Source organism: Lutra lutra, chromosome 4 (genome assembly GCF_902655055.1).
Source record: "Lutra lutra chromosome 4, mLutLut1.2, whole genome shotgun sequence".
In the NCBI taxonomy this organism is placed as follows: Eukaryota; Metazoa; Chordata; class Mammalia; order Carnivora; family Mustelidae; genus Lutra; species Lutra lutra.
The window spans coordinates 19,829,256-19,848,511 of NC_062281.1; the positions used below are offsets into that span (position 1 = coordinate 19,829,256).

The 19,256-nt window shown below is 36.2% G+C and overlaps 2 protein-coding genes across 6 annotated transcripts in view; one reads left to right on the forward strand and one right to left on the reverse strand.

The window, feature by feature from the left end:
- The window catches only part of MTBP (MDM2 binding protein), a 77,412-nt gene extending 60,897 nt beyond the window's left edge, over window positions 1–16,515 (reverse strand). Inside the window, exons 1-10 of one of the 4 annotated variants that reach the window (XM_047726736.1) lie at window positions 16,338–16,514; window positions 15,337–15,417; window positions 11,264–11,337; window positions 11,020–11,168; window positions 9,315–9,373; window positions 7,038–7,182; window positions 5,917–6,034; window positions 3,291–3,389; window positions 1,082–1,176; window positions 202–274 (exon numbers count right to left, since the gene is read on the reverse strand). In XM_047726736.1, the coding sequence (XP_047582692.1) occupies window positions 202–274; window positions 1,082–1,176; window positions 3,291–3,389; window positions 5,917–6,034; window positions 7,038–7,182; window positions 9,315–9,373; window positions 11,020–11,168; window positions 11,264–11,337; window positions 15,337–15,417; window positions 16,338–16,455 (1,011 nt within the window). In that variant the 5' untranslated portion in view covers window positions 16,456–16,514. Of the gene's footprint in view, window positions 1–201; window positions 275–1,081; window positions 1,177–3,254; window positions 3,390–5,916; window positions 6,035–7,037; window positions 7,183–9,314; window positions 9,374–11,019; window positions 11,169–11,263; window positions 11,338–15,336; window positions 15,418–16,337 lie in introns of all 4 variants that reach the window. The other 3 variants (XM_047726735.1, XM_047726739.1, XM_047726738.1) reach the window with 3 other exon arrangements.
- Window positions 16,516–16,640: 125 nt separating this feature from the next.
- MRPL13 (mitochondrial ribosomal protein L13) overlaps window positions 16,641–19,256 on the forward strand; it is a 48,326-nt gene continuing 45,710 nt past the window's right edge. For both annotated transcript variants that reach the window (XM_047726740.1, XM_047726741.1), the window contains exon 1: window positions 16,641–16,855. In XM_047726740.1, coding sequence (XP_047582696.1) covers window positions 16,829–16,855 — 27 coding nt within the window. In that variant the 5' untranslated portion in view covers window positions 16,641–16,828. The remainder of the gene's footprint in view (window positions 16,856–19,256) is intronic.

The following is a 19,256-nucleotide window of genomic DNA, read 5'->3' on the forward strand; positions in this document are numbered from 1 at the left end:
TAAACACTTAACATCATTTCATGTCTGCAGAGGACTCCAGTGTTATTATGGGAAGTTCAAAATTACCTTAATATCTATTAGGACCAAAATCCTTTGTTCTATTAAAGAAGCAAAATTATTATGCAAAAACAGAACAAACTATAGTCCCTTTTCTCACCCACCCTTAAATGTTAAGTTAAAAACAAAGTGAAAAACCTATACCTTCCCACGCAGAGAAGAAATCTGCTCGAGAAACAACATGGAATTCTGTCTGGTATTGTTTTTTGTCAATCCTCTGAACTAAGGAGTTAAAGAAATGATAGAATGGTGGCTGTGAACCAATACTACTCCCTAAAACCAGTCTGGTGGTCTAATTCACAAGGTGCTTAGATTAATTTACTAAAAATTTTAACTGTAGGAATTCACAGTTGCTCCTTTTCTTAAGGAAAAGCATTTTTCTAATGCTGAAAATACACCAAGAAGAAAGTGCTTCTATGAAGAGCATCCCTAGAAACTATCAGAAAAAGAGATTTGTAAAAACCATAATTTCTACACAAATTTTAAGAACACTATGCTAGTGTTCCATTTCCAGGCAACAATTTCTTTTTATATAAAATGTTCTGTTCTTAGGTGTATTAAGAAAAATAATTTTTCTTAAAAGAGAGTCTAAAATATGTTGAATATTTGCAGATATATGAGATGGCATTTGTATTTACCGAAGTATATAAGAAGATACAGTGGACTGCTGCTTATATATCCATCCTGCCAATGGCAAGAGAAACATGTGTACATTTCAGGAGTCTGTAAATTACTCTGTTTTTCTCCACATATTCCTCACATTTCTCTATCCTCCCTACCCTGTTAGCAATAAGTAGCAATATCATGCCTATTCTAGAAGCATATAGTACTTGAAGGAGGATTTTTTTCCTTTTGAAAGTTGTACAACTTCTCTTAAAGCCATGGCAACGAAAAACATACTGAATGTTATTAAAGGGAAAAAAAACCCCAGCATGGTCAAATATCTAGATGTGGAGGAAACCTTCCAACATTCCACCTGACAAAGAAAATGTAATCTAAAATGAATATGTAAATAAAAGGATACAACTCAAATTCAATATCCGACATATAGCAGGAGGGTAGATCTGATAATTTTATCATCTGCACAAATCCTAAAGCAGGGCCATAATAATGGAAAACCTAGGAAAGAAATAAGATTATGTAAACTTTAAATTCTATAAATAAAATAAAAGTGAACAAATTAGTGATTAGAGTTTAAAACTTTAAAATGGATCTTCAAAAGCAGGTGTTTACAAATTATGCAAGCCAAAAATGAAATCCTCTAGAGCAGACAAGAATTTTTTCCATTTTAATTCTACCTTTCAGAGTAGAGACACAGACATTTCTCAGTAACTGAAAAGAGTTTTGACAGACGGAAAAATGAGTCCAGAAAGAGACAAGCAAAGGAAGACAAGAGTTCTCAACTTTTTGTGATTATTTTCAGTAAGACAGACAGGTGACCCAAGAGGCTAGGATACCGAAGAAACCAAACTTAGAGGATTTGCAAGACTGAGAGAAAGAGAAGATTCTCCAGGATGAACTTCGATTGAGTGGTATGATGAGATTAAAAAAAAAAACCTTGAAATAAATGCTGAAGAAGTTAAGAGCGCTAGTGAAGCCAAGTGTCCTAATTAACAGCTCCACTCAGAGAAATAAAATTGCAGTATTTCTTTTTTTTTTTTAGATTTTTTTTTTTTATTTATCCATCTGACAGATAGAGATCACAAGTAGGCAGAGAGGCAGGCAGAGAGAGAGGAGGAAGCAGGCTCCCCACCGAGCAGAGAGTCCGACGCAGGGCTCGATCCCAGAACCCTGAGATCACGACCCGAGCCGAAGGCAGAGGCTTAACCCACTGAGACACCCAGGCGCCCTAAATTGCAGTATTTCTTTGGGCAGAGTCTAAAACTAAGCTACCAGTGAGCTAGTGAAGGAGGACAAATATTTTAGAAGTGGAGGCTATAATACTTCACAAGAAGAGCAGAGAATAACAAACACATCTTGAGGAGACTACCCAACGTTTTAAACTTGAAGAACGTTGAGTAATTTCACCATATATAATTGTGTGTATATTATGTGTACATAAATACACACACACATAAATATACAGTATATGTATACACAGAGAGAGAGAGAGAGAGAGAGAGATGGTACCCTAAGATTCCTGTCAATAGCAGCAACATTTAAATACATTATTCATACTTAAATGGTGTACTACGAAAGAAGAGACATTGAGGTCATCGATCTTACAATCTTTAGAAAAGAATCTAATATTCCTGTGAAAGATGGCCATGGTAGGTTACTTAAAGTAAGCAATTTGAAACAACTATCAGGAAATGTGTTCCCATCAGAAATATGCCCTTTTTTGTACTACACCTTGATCAGAAAATATTACCCATCGATCTGACATCCTTGTAACTTCAAGGACTATTGTTTTGCACATTCTTGAATTGAGTCTTTTTTTTTTTTGTCTTTTTAAAATTTTTTTCTAACTGGGTCTTTTTTTTTTTTTTTTTTCAGCATAACAGTATTCAGTAACTGGGTCTTTTAAAGTGAATTTCTAAAGGCTTCTATATAATCATGTCTTCTTATGTTATTTTTTCCAATGTATGTTAGTTAGTCAACTAACTAAACCCTTTTAAATTGTTGTATTTCATATTTATTTACATTTTAAGAATGAATCTATGGAGATATGGGACACAAGCTAATACTTCTTAAACTGTGAATGAAGGTACTGTGATCCCTTTCCTCATTTAACCTTCATAATAACTTTGTAAGGTAAGTGTGTTACTGTCTTCATTTCACAAATGAGTTAGTCAATCTCTGCGGGTTACAACGCCTTAGAGGTGACAGAGTCAGATTTCAAACCCAGGTCTACCTAACATCAAAGCCTGTTCTCTTTCCAGAGTATCATATTCCCTCCACACCACGTCTCAGAAAGTTCCGATAGCAAAGGCCTCACCAAAGGAAGTTTCAGGCCTATAAGGATCTAAAGTTAGGATCATTCCATTTTAAAAATAAAATAACAATAGTTTTGCCAACATTCAATGATGATAACATAGTATAATTTAAGTGCTTAATTATAATTATAATAAAAATTACACCAGTGAGCCCATTTAAGCACATATATTAGAAACGGTAATTTCAAGAGTCAAACATATCTTTTAAGAACAAAAATATGCATGAATGAATGACTGCAAAATGAATTAAATATAGATTACCTTTGGTAAAATATTCTTATCCTTTGATGGTATTACCTTTTTGGCAAGAATGCAAGGATTTAAATTAGATGTACTAAAATTCTTAGGTGTGACTCCCTTTAAACAAAATTCAGGAAAACTAATTCCAAATCCAAACTGAAAAGAAACCAAAAGAACATAGTTATAAATACCATGAATAAACTTACAAAGACCAATACATCTTATTGCAATGTAAAAATTGAGAAGAAAACCACAAGAAAAAAACATTTTTTTAAAAGATTTTATTTATTTGACAGAGATCACAAGTAGGCAGAGAGGCAGGCAGAGAGAGAGAGAGGAGGAAGAAGGCTCTCCGCTGAGCAGAGAGCCTGATGAGGGGCTTGATCCCAGGACCCTGGGATCATGACCTGAGCCGAAGACAGAGGCTTTAACCCGCTGAGCCACCCAGGTGCCCCAAGAAATAACATTTTTGATTCCTCAACTCAAAATGTGGTTCTTCCATTTATGTACACATCCTTCCTGTTTTAACTTACAGATGGATCTTCTCATGAAAAGCTCTCCTCGGCTCTATACCAGCCCACAAGAGTATACTAAGCCCATTCTGTGCAACCACAGAGCCAAACAATCTCCTTTACATATACTTGTTCAATATCTGGCTTCCTATCACTCTGCAAGTTCTGCAAAAACAGCACTTGTCTGTCTTATTTAAACAAATTCTTAGGACAGGGCCTAACACATAGTTTGCTTTCAAAATAAGTTGTTGTTGAAAAGATCAATTCCTGCAGAAGCAGTAATAGTAAGGGTACTCACAGTAATGGTAACAATGATACTAGCATTTAATGAGAGGTTACTTTGTGCTTTACATAATTTAACATTCATAAAAACCTATAAGATAGAAGCTATTATGATACCTATCTTACACATGAAGGCAACTGTGGCACCAAAAGGCTAACTATTACCCAATGCGTCACACAAAACTAGCAAGAAATAGAGTAGGTATTTGAATGCAGACAATCTAACTCCAGAATCTATGTCTTTAATCACTATAATGCCTCTACCCTAAAAGCTATTCTCCACCAAAACAAGTGATTTCAAGTTTTACATTCATCTTGTGGCGATATAAACATTTAATGTCCTATTCACAAAAGAGTAAAAGAATCACATGAAGAGAACTCTGCCATTATTTTGTATATGCAAACATGTAGTATCAAAAAATGTATACAAAAACAATTCTAGCTAATTCTATCCTACACACTTCCAGATGGCTATGTGGTTTGTTTACATTAAAGCCACTTGTACAGAAGGGTTACCTGCAGACTGGTATTTCCTAAGGTAAGGATGAGACAGCATGTAAATCAGCAAGAAGGACCCAATCACATTAAGTCCTATTGTCTTATTAGAAGTTTTATTAAGCCATAGTCAAGGGTGAATTGCAAAGGAAAAAAAAAAATCTAGTAATTAGTACAATAAATCTTTATAGAAGCACAAGATTCAACTCATATTCCCAAGTCACCCTGAACAAACACTGAGAAACTTTACGATTTTTGGTATTTTTTTTAAAGATTTTGCTTATTTATTTGTCAGAGAGAGGGAGAGCAGAAGCTGGGGAAGCAGCAGGCAAAGGGAGAAGCAGGCTCCTCACTGAATAAGGAGCCCAGTGTGGGACTCGATCCCAGGACCCCAGGATCATGACCTGAGCCAAAGGCATATGCTTAACCAACTGAGACACCCAGGTGTCCCAAGAAATTTTATTTAGTTTTGCCCCTATTCAAAAATATGTAAAATATGAGATACTTGCTTTAACAAGCACACAACTTATAAAAGCCACTAAACGTACTCATTCATCATAAAAGATGCCAAAATAGAATTGGAACCTCATAGAAATTTAAGATTAGAGAAGTTAAACTAATCTAATATTTTCATCTTGTAGTTGAGAAATCTGGGATCTTGTGAGGTTAAAAAATGTTATTCAAAATCAGAGAGCTGATTAATAGAGAGTAATGATCACTTAAAGTAGTACTACAACAGGGCATCTGGGTGGTTCACTCAGTTAAACATCTGACTCTTGATTTTGGCCCAGGTCATGATCTCAGGGTGGTAAGATTGAGCCCAGTATTGGGCTCTGCGCTCAGTGAGGAGTCTGTTTGAGATTTTTCTTTCCCTCTCCCTATGTCCGGGCCGCTGCTCCCTCCCACTCTCAACCTAAAAATAAATAATTAAAATCTAAAAAAAAAAAGTGGTATTACAGTTAAGAGATGTTCTAAGCAGCTTTCTAATAGTCTATACATGTAGTGAAATAAGGCATCTTGGATAAACAACATGAACTCAACTAATGTCAGATTCTGTATTTTTAAAAGACTCTTAGATTCTAGAGCTGCAGTGTCCAAAAGATAACCACGGTGACTATATAATTAAAATAAAGTTAAAAATTCTATTTTTTGGTTGAAATAATCACATATGTAATCACACATAAAGTGCTCAGTACTCAGTAGCACTATAAAGCCAATGACTACTGTATTATTAGCACAGGCAGAACATTCCTATTATCACACAAAATTCTTAGAGCTATTCTAGAACATCTTTATGAGGTACATTGTCATTCAAATTCATTTCAAGTATCTGTGCTGTAAATAAAGCTAAAAGGCCTGCTTTGCAAACTGTGATAACTGAGAAATCCACTTACCTTTCTTTCCCATATCTGAATCTTTCCTCTCCATAATTCCTTTGAGTCAATAGCATTTTTGAGATCTTCTAAAGATACAACGTTAGCAGAGAGGTATTCTGCAATTTTCTGACAATTTCTACAAATAAAAGATTATGATGGTTAAATACAGGGTTTTATATCTTCCTTAGATTTACTGGTTATAGTTAACTATAATCCTAACAGGCAAAAATGCAAAGTTTCTATTGTGGCTTTTATCTACTAATATTATAAAACATTCCTTAAGTCAGTCTTTGAGGGAGTCACTATTACATGTCTGTTTAATCTCATTATCCTGTTAAGAGGAATTACTCTTAACACTACAGATGAAGGAACAGATTTTCCTATTACTACTTATTAGCTGAAGTGTGCCTGATATATACACATGTATGCAGATACACAGACTTAGTAATCAGCCCTTTATCTTCAAAGGGAGAACGGTGCTCCTAAAATTTTTCTCCTACAGCTCTGTGTGGAATTGCACAGAAGCACTTACCACAGATGATCATGGCTATTAGCAATTCCTAGTTCTCCCTGTATTTCAGTGAACTAGATCAAATCTTGCTTTCTTAACTCATCAGCATCTATTACTGTGCTTGGCATAAAGTCGGTGCTCAATAAACACTTGTTAAATGAATAAAACCATGAAGTTAAATCCAATTGAATACTTCTTTAAGGATACAATTAGTCCTTACTAAAATATAAAACACAACAGTACATACTTGTTTCTACATTTCACATAAAACAAACAAGTAACAAATCCAGTGTATCCCTGTATCCAGGGTATTCATCCTGGCGCTCAATGGACAATATGTACCTATTTAAAAGCACACAGTGTGTTTAGATAATTAATGCTCAATAATGGTTATAAAACAGCACTGATGATATTTACTAAAAACTTAAATGTCTCAGGACTATAAAGTACAAAACAAGAAAAATCTAGATTCTTCTCAAGAGATAAACCTCTAAGAACAGTAGGACATAAAACTATCTTGTCACATTAAAAAAAAAAAATCTTCAAATCTAAGTCTGTTAAAAACAGGATACCATGCTAACTGTAAAAACAGATAACACTGTGAGCAAATACGAACAAAGCGGCTTACGTTTCACAGTGATTTCCTGCTATGGTAACCTTTGCTGAATACCATTCCTTCAGATGTTTTAGTGCTCCTACAGCAGGGAGACAGTCTTTCAATCTAGGAGGATCTTTTTCAGAAGGCAACAGTACTATATCTGTCATTGCTCGACCTAGAAAGAGAATAAGCCATTTTCATAATTTTTTTAAAAATCAGATATGTCTCAAAATAGTACTCTAAACATTGAATTTTATGTTTATTTGGAAGACAAAGAAGGATTTTAACTTTAATTTCTGAAATTCTTTAAAACAAAACATATCTTTAGAAGTTCAAAAGTTCTCAATGTTAATCATTTGATTTAAAGGCATGTTATCTTTAATAGCTACCATATACCAGGAAACAATGGAGTCTATCATAATTACTTGCCAATTATGTGCCAGTGCTTAATTATATATGTTGCTCTTGAGATCACCAATGCTATTGTTGTACTGAACAGAGAAAAAAAACCTGGGCAATTTCAGTATATTTTTCTATACTTAATTTACACGAAAGAGAATGAATTAATATAAAATTATAAGGTTCAGTAAATTATTTCTTTTTATAGGACAATAAAACATTCAGAAAACTCAATTACACTGACACATCATTAGCTCTTAAGGAAAGAAGTATAACTGCATGAAACTTCATATTTTATAAAATTATAAATTTGCCAAAGGACCAAGATAATATAAATGAAACAGAAACCAAATAGAAATTTGATAATGAAAGCATTCTAATTTGCCAAAATAGCAACTATATATTTCAACGCATATTTTTAATTTTACACATTTCATTTAAAAAACTGATGTTGGGGTGCCTGGGTGGCTCAGTGGGTTAAAGCCTCTGCCTTCGCCCTAGGTCATGATCCCAGGGTCCTGGGATTGAACCCCGCATCGGGCTCTCTGCTCAGCAGGGAGCCTGCTTCCCCCTCTCTCTCTGCCTGCCTCTGTGCCTACTTGTGATCTGTCAAATAAATAAATAAAATTTAAAAAAAAATAAAATGAAATTTAAAAAAAAGATTTAAAAAAAACAACAACTGATGTTTATTTATCTATGTATTCAGTTATTTTCCATACGGGACCTTTACACTAAAATAGGATCTTGAGCATAAGGATTAGGTGATGAGCTATCAAGTCCTTCATGGTAATCACATATGCTTTACTCATCATCACATACTCAGCTCCTAGTACAATACATGACATATAATAGACACAACAACTATCTGCCTAATCGATGACCTTCAATGACAATATTGAAGAAAGCTCTTCAAAATTATTCATAGATGCCAAACTGTACTGAGCTTTAGCTGCTAGCTGCGTGACTGATGCAAAAAAGATAAATTTAAGACAGAATACAGTTTTAAGAAGAGTATGGTGCAGTTTTTCAAAAAATATGCTTTCCATTATAGTAGAAAAAAAAGGCGGGGAGCTCTGTAAAAAAAGATGTTGAGTAGGGACACCTGGGTGGCTCAATCAGTTAAGCGCTGCCTTCGGCTCAGGTCATGATCCCAGGGTCCTGGGATCGAGCCCTGCATCAGGCTCCCTGCTCAATTGGCAGCCTGCTTCTCCCTCTCCACCACTTGTGCCCTCTCTTGCTCTCTCTCTTTCAAATAAATAAATAAAATCATTTTAAAAAATAACTGACTAAAGGGCTTCTTTTACCATATAACATTCTACTCGATAATGTATATAGTGACCTCACACCTTCTAAGAATGTTATCCAAATGATCTAGGTTAAAGAACTTTCTCCTAGAGGCGTTCATAGGACTAGTATTCTATAGAACATACTGTGGAAAACAAGGGTATGTAGAGGAAACATTCCTCAGTAATAACTACATAAGGAAACGGTGATGGGTATTTAATTCTCTAAGTTCTAATTTTTGTTTAAATAAAAACAATTACGAGAACTGTAATGTCTCAGTAATATACTTTATTAAAGTAGTGGATTGTGCTTTGTATCAACTTCAATTAAAAAATTATTTTTCAGAGCACCTGGGTGGCTCAGGCGGTTGAGCATCCATGGCTCTTGATTTCAGCTCAGGTCATGATCTCAGGGTCCCAAGATGGGGCCCCACATTGGGCTCCACACTGGGTGTGGTGCCTGCTTAAGATTCTCTCTCTCTCACTCCCTCTAAAAAAAATTTTTTTTTCATTTTGAATTTTGAAATTAGAAGTGAGAACACTAGCATAAAGACTGAATTCATCACTCATTCACAGAAAGTATAAGATAAGATAGAAATTATTGAAAAAAGTCATAAAATATTACCAGGAGCAGGAAGTTTATCGGATAGCTGATGCAGATTTTCTGCAGATTCTTCATATAGGCTAAAATAAAAGGGTAAGTTAGAAAAACACACCCTCACATTACATATAATAGTAATAGGTAATATTAAATGGACCATGTGCCAGATACTATTAAGTATGTTAAATGCATTTATCTTATGTGATCTTCATGACACTCCATGAGACACTACTAATATTATTATCCTTAAACAAATTTGCCTCAGTCGCATAACTTGTAGGTGTAGAAGCTAAGATTCACACACTGAGTCCAAGTTTTTAGCCACACCATCAAAAACAAACAACACTAACAAAACAGGGGGGGAACCTCTAAATTATACCTAGTATATTAAACATAAATCCTAAGTAATAGACCAAACATTTTTCTGAACCCTAAAAGTAAGTATTGCCAAGGGTTTAATAAAGAAGGATACTGCTTTTCTCTGAATGGCATAAAAAAGCCCCAGTTGGAAAATATGATGATGTCCTCCAATTCCTCAAAATCTTTTCATTTTATCCAAATGATGATTTTTTTTTTCCTCAAAAATTCATAAACATAAACATAACATAAAATTACTTAAATCCTTTGTCTAGAAAACTTAAGCTATCTTCTGGTAAAGTATAGTTTTCAAGCTCCCTCTTGTGGAAATAATTATTAGGTCACTTACTAGAAATAATTACTCACCATCTTTTAATAATGGTGGGAAAACCTGGGATGATAAAAACTCTAAGAGGGGAAGGTACCTTAGAAATCACCTGAAAGGATCTCAACACTTTGTGGACGAGGAAATAAAGGACCAGAGAAATGGAGTGACTGGACCACCATCATGTACCTAGAAACCACCTCTAATGACCCCTGATTCAATACCTTTTGCTCAGTTCTACAAGATCTCCTTTCATTAATCGTACAAACAAATATAACTTGAAAATAGGAAAACAGAATTTTTAAAGTGTCCAGTAATTTACAGAAATATTATAATACATGAATCCTGCAAGAAACAGAAGTGGGATTTGTAATGAAATATTATGGAAGACTAAAATGAGAGGTATTAATTATGAGTCCAAGATGGGACATTTCATGAAGAAAAAAATAATCACAACTTTTGTCACCTGGACCAACTTGTATATTGTACCACAATTCAAAAAACCTGAAAGTGAACCCAATCATCTATATAATCCTCAGAAACTACACATTCTAAAGTGTCTAAACGTTCAAGATATACATAAATTGAAGAAATCATACATTTCAACCTCAAATAGCAAAATGAAAATCACATTTTTAGAGTTTGAGTTTGAATGCCAGTTTTTAATCTTAAATAAAGTTTCTATTTGAGCTCTTAAAATTCATAATCAGGCAGAATTTATCTTTAGGAAAGTAACATATTAATTAGAGTATCACTTTTTAGGATCCCTGCAATTTTGTAAGCTTAAGAAACTAAACATTTTCAGATGGCCAGTTTTCCAATTTAAATAGTTTTATTAAAATAAAAGGCCCAAATTACCTATCTTCCAAGATAAAGAACTGACAATTTCAATTAACTAAAATTGCCTTCTGATAGCTGCTAAAACATTTAACCTTCACTCTTGTTGCTAAAATACTGTCTAATGTTAAGCATTTTAAAGATTCTATAGAAAGAAAAAAAAAGACATTATAGCAATATATTATAGAAAGTAAGATATTGTAAGCATACTCAGCCAAGGATAATGATTCTCTGCTATTACTATCTTCTTCCTCAAAACACTCAGCACTCAAACATTCTTCAATATTTGTTTGAAGCACATTTTCAATTTCATCATTTTCCGTATCAAAATGTATCTCTTCCCAGTCGGAACTGCAAAACTAACACGTGAAAAGATTGCATTAAATGACGGGTTCTTGAAATTATTTATATTAACAAAGACATTTGCTAATGGCTATTTTTTCATTTCTGTTACCTGATAAAATCCACATATTGCCTGCACTGCAAAGAACCACCTCTTGGAACCGGGTATGCCGCCTACAGAACATGCTTGAAAACAAAACCATGCTTATTAGAAGAAAGACATACCACAAACAAGCAGATGTTACAGCATATATACTTAAGAGAATTATGTAATTTTTGATACATACTATATAGTTAAGATATGTGTGTGCATATATGCATTTACAAGTACATAACATGGGTCTTTTTAAAATCCCCCAAAATTCAAACAGAACAATCTGTCTGAAGAGCAAATGCATTCACTCACAATGAATACTTTCATTTTGTCAAAATCAAAACCCATACTATTTTATTCACCATTTTAAACACTAAAGTCTACCCCAAAAAATACACCCACTCACTTACTACTGAGTCACACAAAAGTGTGTAAGTCATTTTAGGAAAAATGATTCCCTCTTCAAAGACCATGAAGGTCTGATTCATCCCAGCTAGAGGGAGAGGAGATAAAACTACAACCTAAACGTTGGGAAGATTCTCTTCTTGGAGACCGGAATGTTACATGATATGAAGTTAAGGGTCATCTCCGGGATGCATGTCCATTTAGAGCCACAAAGAATGTAGAACTATGTAAAGAAACTGGATTCACAGGAGGGAGGAGAAATGTGGTAACTGAAGCTTAACTCATGGGAGGCAGGTAACATGGTAAGTGCTTATTACCACTTTCTATCAACAGCCTCAGCAAAAGATTTTACCTCCTACTTCATTAAGAAAATAAAAACCATTATTAGGTAATTACTCCCAAACATGCCATCAGCAAACATAGGACACTATTCGCATTCCCATTAGTCTTCCCTCACTTCTTCCTGGGAGTACATGAGGAGCATTGCCCTTTCAATTCAAAGTTATCCCTCAGACTTCCACAGGGACCCCAAACCCTGATTAGATTATCTTTCTGCACCTTTCAGCTCTCCTTTTCTGTAGTTCCTTCCCACTAGCATTTAAGTTTGCACAGATATTCCTCAAATTAGTAAGGAATATCTATTTCTTCACTTTTCTTCAAGGATAAACTGAAAGTTTTGCCAACACTTGACAGTCCCTATGTCCTCATTACATTTTCTACTGCCCTCTAAATCCTTTTCAGTCTGGGTTGTTTTTTTTTTTTTTTTTTTTTGTCTCCAACATGCCACTGTAACTACACCCCCAAAGGCATGTTGCAAAATGTGATGGCTCTTACTGCTGTTGTTACTTGACCTCTCAACTTAAGAGTAAGAAAGGAATCAAAGATGACAAAGTTGTCATCATTCTCCTTAAAACACTTGGAACCTATCTTTCCAGTTGCTCCTTATGCCTTTAAAAACCAGTGCTCAGTTCCTTTAAATACTGGGATTCAGTTCAAGATTTTCTGCTCTTTTCACTGTCCTTAAGCAATCCCATTCTTTCTCATGGCTTGAACTGATATCTATACACTGATGATTCTATACCCTTTTTTTTTTTTTTTTATCTCCAGCCTTCTGAATTCTGGACACATGTATCCAACTTTTAAAAAACATTTTCACTTTGACATGTTAAAGTGTTCCCATGTTCTAAATTGGACAGGTCACTAAATGCCACCATCTACAGTATAGCCGAGCCTGGAACCTATTATCACTCTTGATTGCTTTCTCCCTCTCCCCTTCTCCTAAACCACACCAGTGTAACAGTCAGGTGGATTCTACCTCTATAATTTCCTTCAGATCTATCCATTTTCCTCTACCCTGACTGCCTCTCTCATTTCTCAGCTGGTCTTCTGCAGCAGCCCCCTCATAACTATACTCTTCTCAAATCTGTCTACTCTGCTGTAGCCAGAGTACTTTACTAACACAGATGGCACCACATCTCCTCCTTCCTTAAAGCCTTTAATGTCTAATTATTGTTATGAAAAAGTCCGAACACCCCGACATGATTTACAAAGTCCTCCACATAGCTATGCTTACCTCTCCAGCCGTAGCTCAATTATAATCATACTGCACTTTCAGTTTCTCAGACTTGCCATATGACTAAGAGCAATAATGCTCCCAGGGTAAGAAATTCAATGCAGGCAGTTCTTTGCATGGTTCAGATATGCAGATTTCAGTTACCATGGTTTCAAGACCTCCTGGTCTCCCAAAATATGGTTCAAACTCCAGTTACCAAGGCTTATTAATTAACCATAATCGCATAAAGTAAAACTTCACTGCTAGCTTCTCGGATCGCAAATCACTACATAAACCAAAGATGTGTATCACGATCAGCGACCAATTGCATTGCTACTGTCCAAGTTTGCTGATTGGTCACTGCACATCTGTTATTCATTCAGTTCATATGAATAGAGGACAAATGTGTAATTGTGTTTCCTTCTTTTCTCCCAGTGATAAATCCACAATATTTTACAAAAATAGGTAATAGGAAGAGGAAATGGGCAAAAGGAAAAAAAAACAAATAAAATCACAGCAAAAAACTCACAAAAAGTGGTAACACCAAAAGTAATTTTCAAATCTAATGTAAATAGATTCTAGAAATAGCTGCTGTAATAAAAACATTGTGACAGAAAGAATGAAAACGTTTCAGAGAAAATGATGCTGGCAAATACCTTTGAATTAAAGGAATGCCACAACATTAAAAGTGCAAAGGATAAAACATCGGAAGCCAATACAAACTCAAGAGTACAGCAATTCACCAAAACATAGAAGAGATGCTCACTCTATATCCTAAGTTATACGATGACAAGAAAGTGACAAGCACTGTTCAAACTACTCTAGATAAAGTCTTTACAAAAAGAAAAAGAAAAAAGTTTAATTCTCAATGCTTTTAATGCTTCAATTACAGCCTATGAAATAACTATAAGTTTTACCGTGGGTTTTTTTCCCCCCATTTCCTCTACATGTATAACCAATAGTGAGAGAGTTTTTAATGTTTTGACAAAAAAATGTCATGAAACAATTGTGATTTTTTTCCCATTGATTTTATATTAGGATTGCTTTGCATGGTTTCAGCATGCAGTCACCGACATAGGCTCAGATTACTGGGCAAACAAGGACTGCATGGATAAGAAATGTCTATCCACCCAAACAGGAAGTGAAAGTTACCGTGAGAATTCCTAGAATGCTCCCAAAGCTCTTTAACATATACTTTCAAGGCACATGTGAAAAATCTTTCTTGCAGTAATAGTAGTACTGACGCAAATTATACCAACTTGAAAAATTAATGAGTACTACCGCAAGTGGGCAAATCGACTAGGGAAGTACAAAAACATTAGAAATAACTTCCCAAGGGTGACAGTTTAAACCTGACAAACTAGAGGTTCTCTAATGAAAGAAGACAGAAAAGAACAGACAGTCCAATCACGAGAATTACATTATCAAAATGAGCACCCTATCCTAGCATCTCCAGAAGCTTCCTTTCGCTTTTAGGCCTTGGCCTGTTTTGGTTATCTCTTTCTGAGTCTTCGCACGACACTCTCAGAGGCCAAAAAGAGGGAGTAAAAGAGAAGATATTGATTAAAAAAATAATAATAAGCTGATGGATTTGTATAAGCCAATAGAAACCACAGGAGAAAAAGTTTTTTGTTTTGAGAAAAAGATTTTTACAAAACAAATAGTGGTCAAAAAAGACAAATACTTAGCAAAATTTAAAATAGATAAGAATGGAGATAAGATCATTGTGCTTTTAAGAGAATCAGTAAGAAGTAAGGGTGGAAAAAAATGGTAAGAAATGGATGTAAAAGCATTATTAATATATGTGTACTTAGGAAAAAATTGCAAATCCTTCTTATAATGCCACTTAACCCTATTTTATATGGATCTAAAGATGGGAAAGAAAATTCTATAAAGGGAACAAAAGTTAAGCTGAGAACCTAAAATAAATTTCATACAACTTAATTACATTCAAGCAGTAACAAGAGAGGGATATCATCTTTTTCAGCTTTCAGTTCAGTTTTTTCAGCCACTATCCCAGTGATTTATGCACAGTCAACAAGTATCTCTTGTACCTTTAAGTGATCAAATCAATTACATTTACTTCCAGTACAAATGCAGTGTCAGAGAAATAAGGGGTTTCTGTTATACTTACCGGGAAAAGTACTATCTTCTGGATTCATTGAAGCTCTAATGCTTCTTTTCAGGAGATGATAAACATTTGCTGCTGTTAAAGCTGAAAAAGCAAAGACATGCTAACTCATTGGGCTCGAGAGTTATGCAATCTAGGCATATTCCAATTTCACCATCAGAGACTCTCAAGAATATGTTGTACACATAAAATTTTATGTTGTACATAAAAGAACTACAAACTATCTTAGTTTCAATATAATAAATTAAATGCAAACAGAGAAAACAGGAAAGGTGCCCAGTTTGTACATGCTAGTCAGTTAACACAAATCCAACAATCTCCCTGAAGAATTTAAAGCGGAGAATAGAAACTGTCACAATACTCTGTACACAACCACATTCATTTTCTCCTCAAAACGCTTGCCCAGTCAAAACAAATAAAATGCAATACGGATTACAGACAGAAACACCAAAAGGAGTGCAATCTCAAACGGTTACAATTGTTTTTAAATTTACCATTTTTTTTTAAGCTTAGTTTATGTGTGGGATGTCTCCTCCCATTAGGATGTAAAATCTAGGAAAGTAAGACCCTTTTGCATCTTGTTCCTTTTTGTATTACCTGCATTTGGAACACACAGGAGGCGGAAACACTACTAAATGCATATATTTCCAACAAGCACACATTCCATTCTCTCCGCTAAGGCGCAGAGAATTGTTCAGTTAAATTTTTACTGTGCTAAGTAAATTTTTACTGTGCTAAGTGCTAAATTTTTACTGTGCTAATTGTTCAGTTAAATTTTTACTGTGCTAAGAACTTCTGAGCGCTGGAATTTTGCATCCACAAATCTGTCCCTATTTTTCCATGAAGATAACGACATTTGCCAGCCCTTACTGGGCCGATCGCAGAGAGAAACAAATGCCCGGGAGAACTCGAGATAGGTCCCTCCCCTGCAGAACTTGATCGCAAACTTAAAATTTCTTCCCTCCCTGCAAGCCGTTCCCGCTCATTCTCAGCCCCGCGCTTACCCGGCAGCTTGTCGGTACCCTCAACGGACGATCCCCCAGGCCCATGCTCCGCCTCCCCACCTGCTGCGGACTGGACTTTTCCTTCTCCCCAGATCACAAGGAGCAGGTACCGATCCATCTCCTTAGAGCTGAACTACGGTTTCAAGTCCCGGTTTCCACATCCAAATCGTCGCGCGCTACTGATGTACTTCCGGTTCCCTTCCACTTTAGGTCGGCTGGAAATTGTGCACCTTCCGTCTGTTTGCTGCAGCTTTTCCGGCCGGTGGGTTCTTTCGGGGACTTATTCTTTCGGTAACTGCATTATTTCCTCCTTTCATAATGAAACTGCTACCATGGGAAGATTGGAGGAGACCCAGGAAGAGCAGAGAAGCCGACGAAGCCTGGCTGGCCTAGGAACTGTCATGCTTGGCTTTATACGTTTCCCGCCGGGCCGGTGACGCTGATGTCTGGCCTTGATCCCGAGGAAAGGACGGTCCTGCTACTGGGGAAACATGTCCAGTTTCTCTAAGGCTCCACAGGTGAGCTCGAAATCTTGTAGCTTGAAGGAATTCATTACACCGGGAAAAGGAAGGCAGTGGCTTAGGTGGACTTAGTGATGCTGAGTCGGCAGGAAAGCTGAGTCTCTGGGCCAGGATGCCTCGGGAAAGCACAAACGAGGGTTGTGATTGTGGCTGCTGCTCGTCGTTCTCTGGGCGACACTTCTCTTTTCAGCCAGGACTTTTCTTGGCTCCCCGCTCCCCGCCCCCGGATAGGGTAATCGGAGAGAAGGTCAGAGTAAGGGGGATCAGACAGAGCATTGTGGATCATGGTGAGGATTTTTTTTCGTTACTGGGTAAAATGAGGATCCGCTGAAAAGATTTGGAGTCAGGGAGTAACATGATGTCACTTAGGTGTGAAAAGGAACTCTCTGGCCGCTGAGTTTAGACTGTTCAGAAATGGGGACTGGTGGAAGAATCCGTTTGGGGACCAACTGCAGTAATTGAGGCTAAACGTGATGGTGGCACAAACCAAACTAGGAACAGTGTAGTGTTGAAAAGTGGTCAGATTCTGTTTGAAGGTGGAGCCAAAAGGATTTCCTGAAGGATTGAATGTGAGCTGACAGCAAAAGAAGAAACCAGGGTTACTCCAAGGTTTTCTGTTTCGGTGAGGGGAAGGTGTGCCCTCAATTGAGATAGGGAAGACTGAGATTGAAGCCGGTTTCAGGTGTAAGAGCAGGAGTTCAGTGTTGGTTTTGTTGGTCTGAGATGCTGCTTAGCCCAGTTCTGCTCCAGATGTGATTTCTTTCTTGAACTATTTGTTAACCTCTCCTGGATGAGCCAAATACAGGAAATAAACATTTTTAAAACGTTCATAGCAATTGGATAATATGGGACTATTTTAATTTTTTTAAACAAAGTTTGGGTTTTTTTAATCAGAATAATGGATCTGCAATGGAATGGGGAAAAACTAGTCTACAAAACTACATATGGTTTAAAAAGCACTGTAGTGCAGGTGCCAAGTGGACAGCTGGATACAAGTGTAGAGTTCAGGTTAAAGATCCAGGCTATGGATGTAAATTTCTGCATTTGAGAGTCCTAAGCATGAAAGTGGCATTTCAACTTGTGAGTCTGGTTGTAGTCTTTGAGGAAGTATGTATTGAGAAGTGAGAAGGGCCGAGAACTGAACTCTGGGACATTTCAACATTTCAGAAGCAAAAGGTAAGAGAACAAGCAAAGCAAGGGAAAAAACCAGCAGAGGGTGGTGTCCTGGAATCACGTCAGGAAAGAATACCCTGGAGGAGGAAATGATCACCTATACTGAAAGCTTAGAATTGGACAGTGGATTTAGTGACATGAAGGTCCTGGTAACTTTGGCAGGCAGTAGAGTGAGGGTGACAGGCATGGGAGGCCAGACTGGAGGAGAAACAAATTAGAATAAAGACAACCTCTTTGGAAGAATTTTGCCATAAAAGAGGAAAGAAATGAAGCAGTGGATAAGTGAGGTCAGGAAGGTTTGTTGTTGTTGTTGTTTAACTTTATTATGGAGAATTTCACATATAAAAGTAGGTATCACTTAGTTTCAAAAACCTCATAGCCAGTATTATTTCCTTTGTACCCCCATTCACTTCTTTCCCTTCCTTATGAATTTGAGGTGAATCTCAGACTCCTATTATTTCATAAATAAATATTTCAGTATCTTCTCTATAAGGTTTCTTTTAAGAAATACAATCCCAATACCGTTTACCAAAGATAAAAGCTATTTATAATTCCTTCATATCGAATGACTAGTATATGTTCAATTTTATAATTTCCTCATATATGTTATAGAAATGCATAATATTTGGGGGTCCCTGGGTGGCTCAGTCGGTTAAGCATCTGCCTTCAGCTCAGGTCATGATTCTGGGATCCTGGGATCGAACCATGCATTGGGCTCCTTGCTCAGCAGGGAGCCTGCTTCTCCCTCTCTCTCCCTTCTGCTGATAACATAACAACATGATTATCTATGTAAAAAATCAGATGGAATCTAAGAAAAGCTATTAGATCTGATACATAAGTTTAGCAGGCTGCTGGTTATAAGACCAACATGCAAAAAATGAAGTGTATGTCTATATACTAGCAACAGTCAATCAAATTTAAATTAAAAATACAATGACATTTACAGTGGCATCAAAATGTATGAAATACTTAAGAGAGAAACCTGACAAAAGATGTGTGAAGAGAACAAGATAGAAACTAGAAAAGTGAGAGAGGAGAAAAACAGAAATGGTGAGCAGTTTAGAAGCTGATAGGAAGTTTGTAATAATAAAACTTAAAGTAAAACCAGTTAGCCTTGTTGTATTTTTTCCAGCATTTTTCAGCAACTTATGTATATGCATAGAGAAAACATCTGGTTGAGATCTTTCTGGGTTGGAATTTTCTTAGAATTTGATGTTACTGGTGA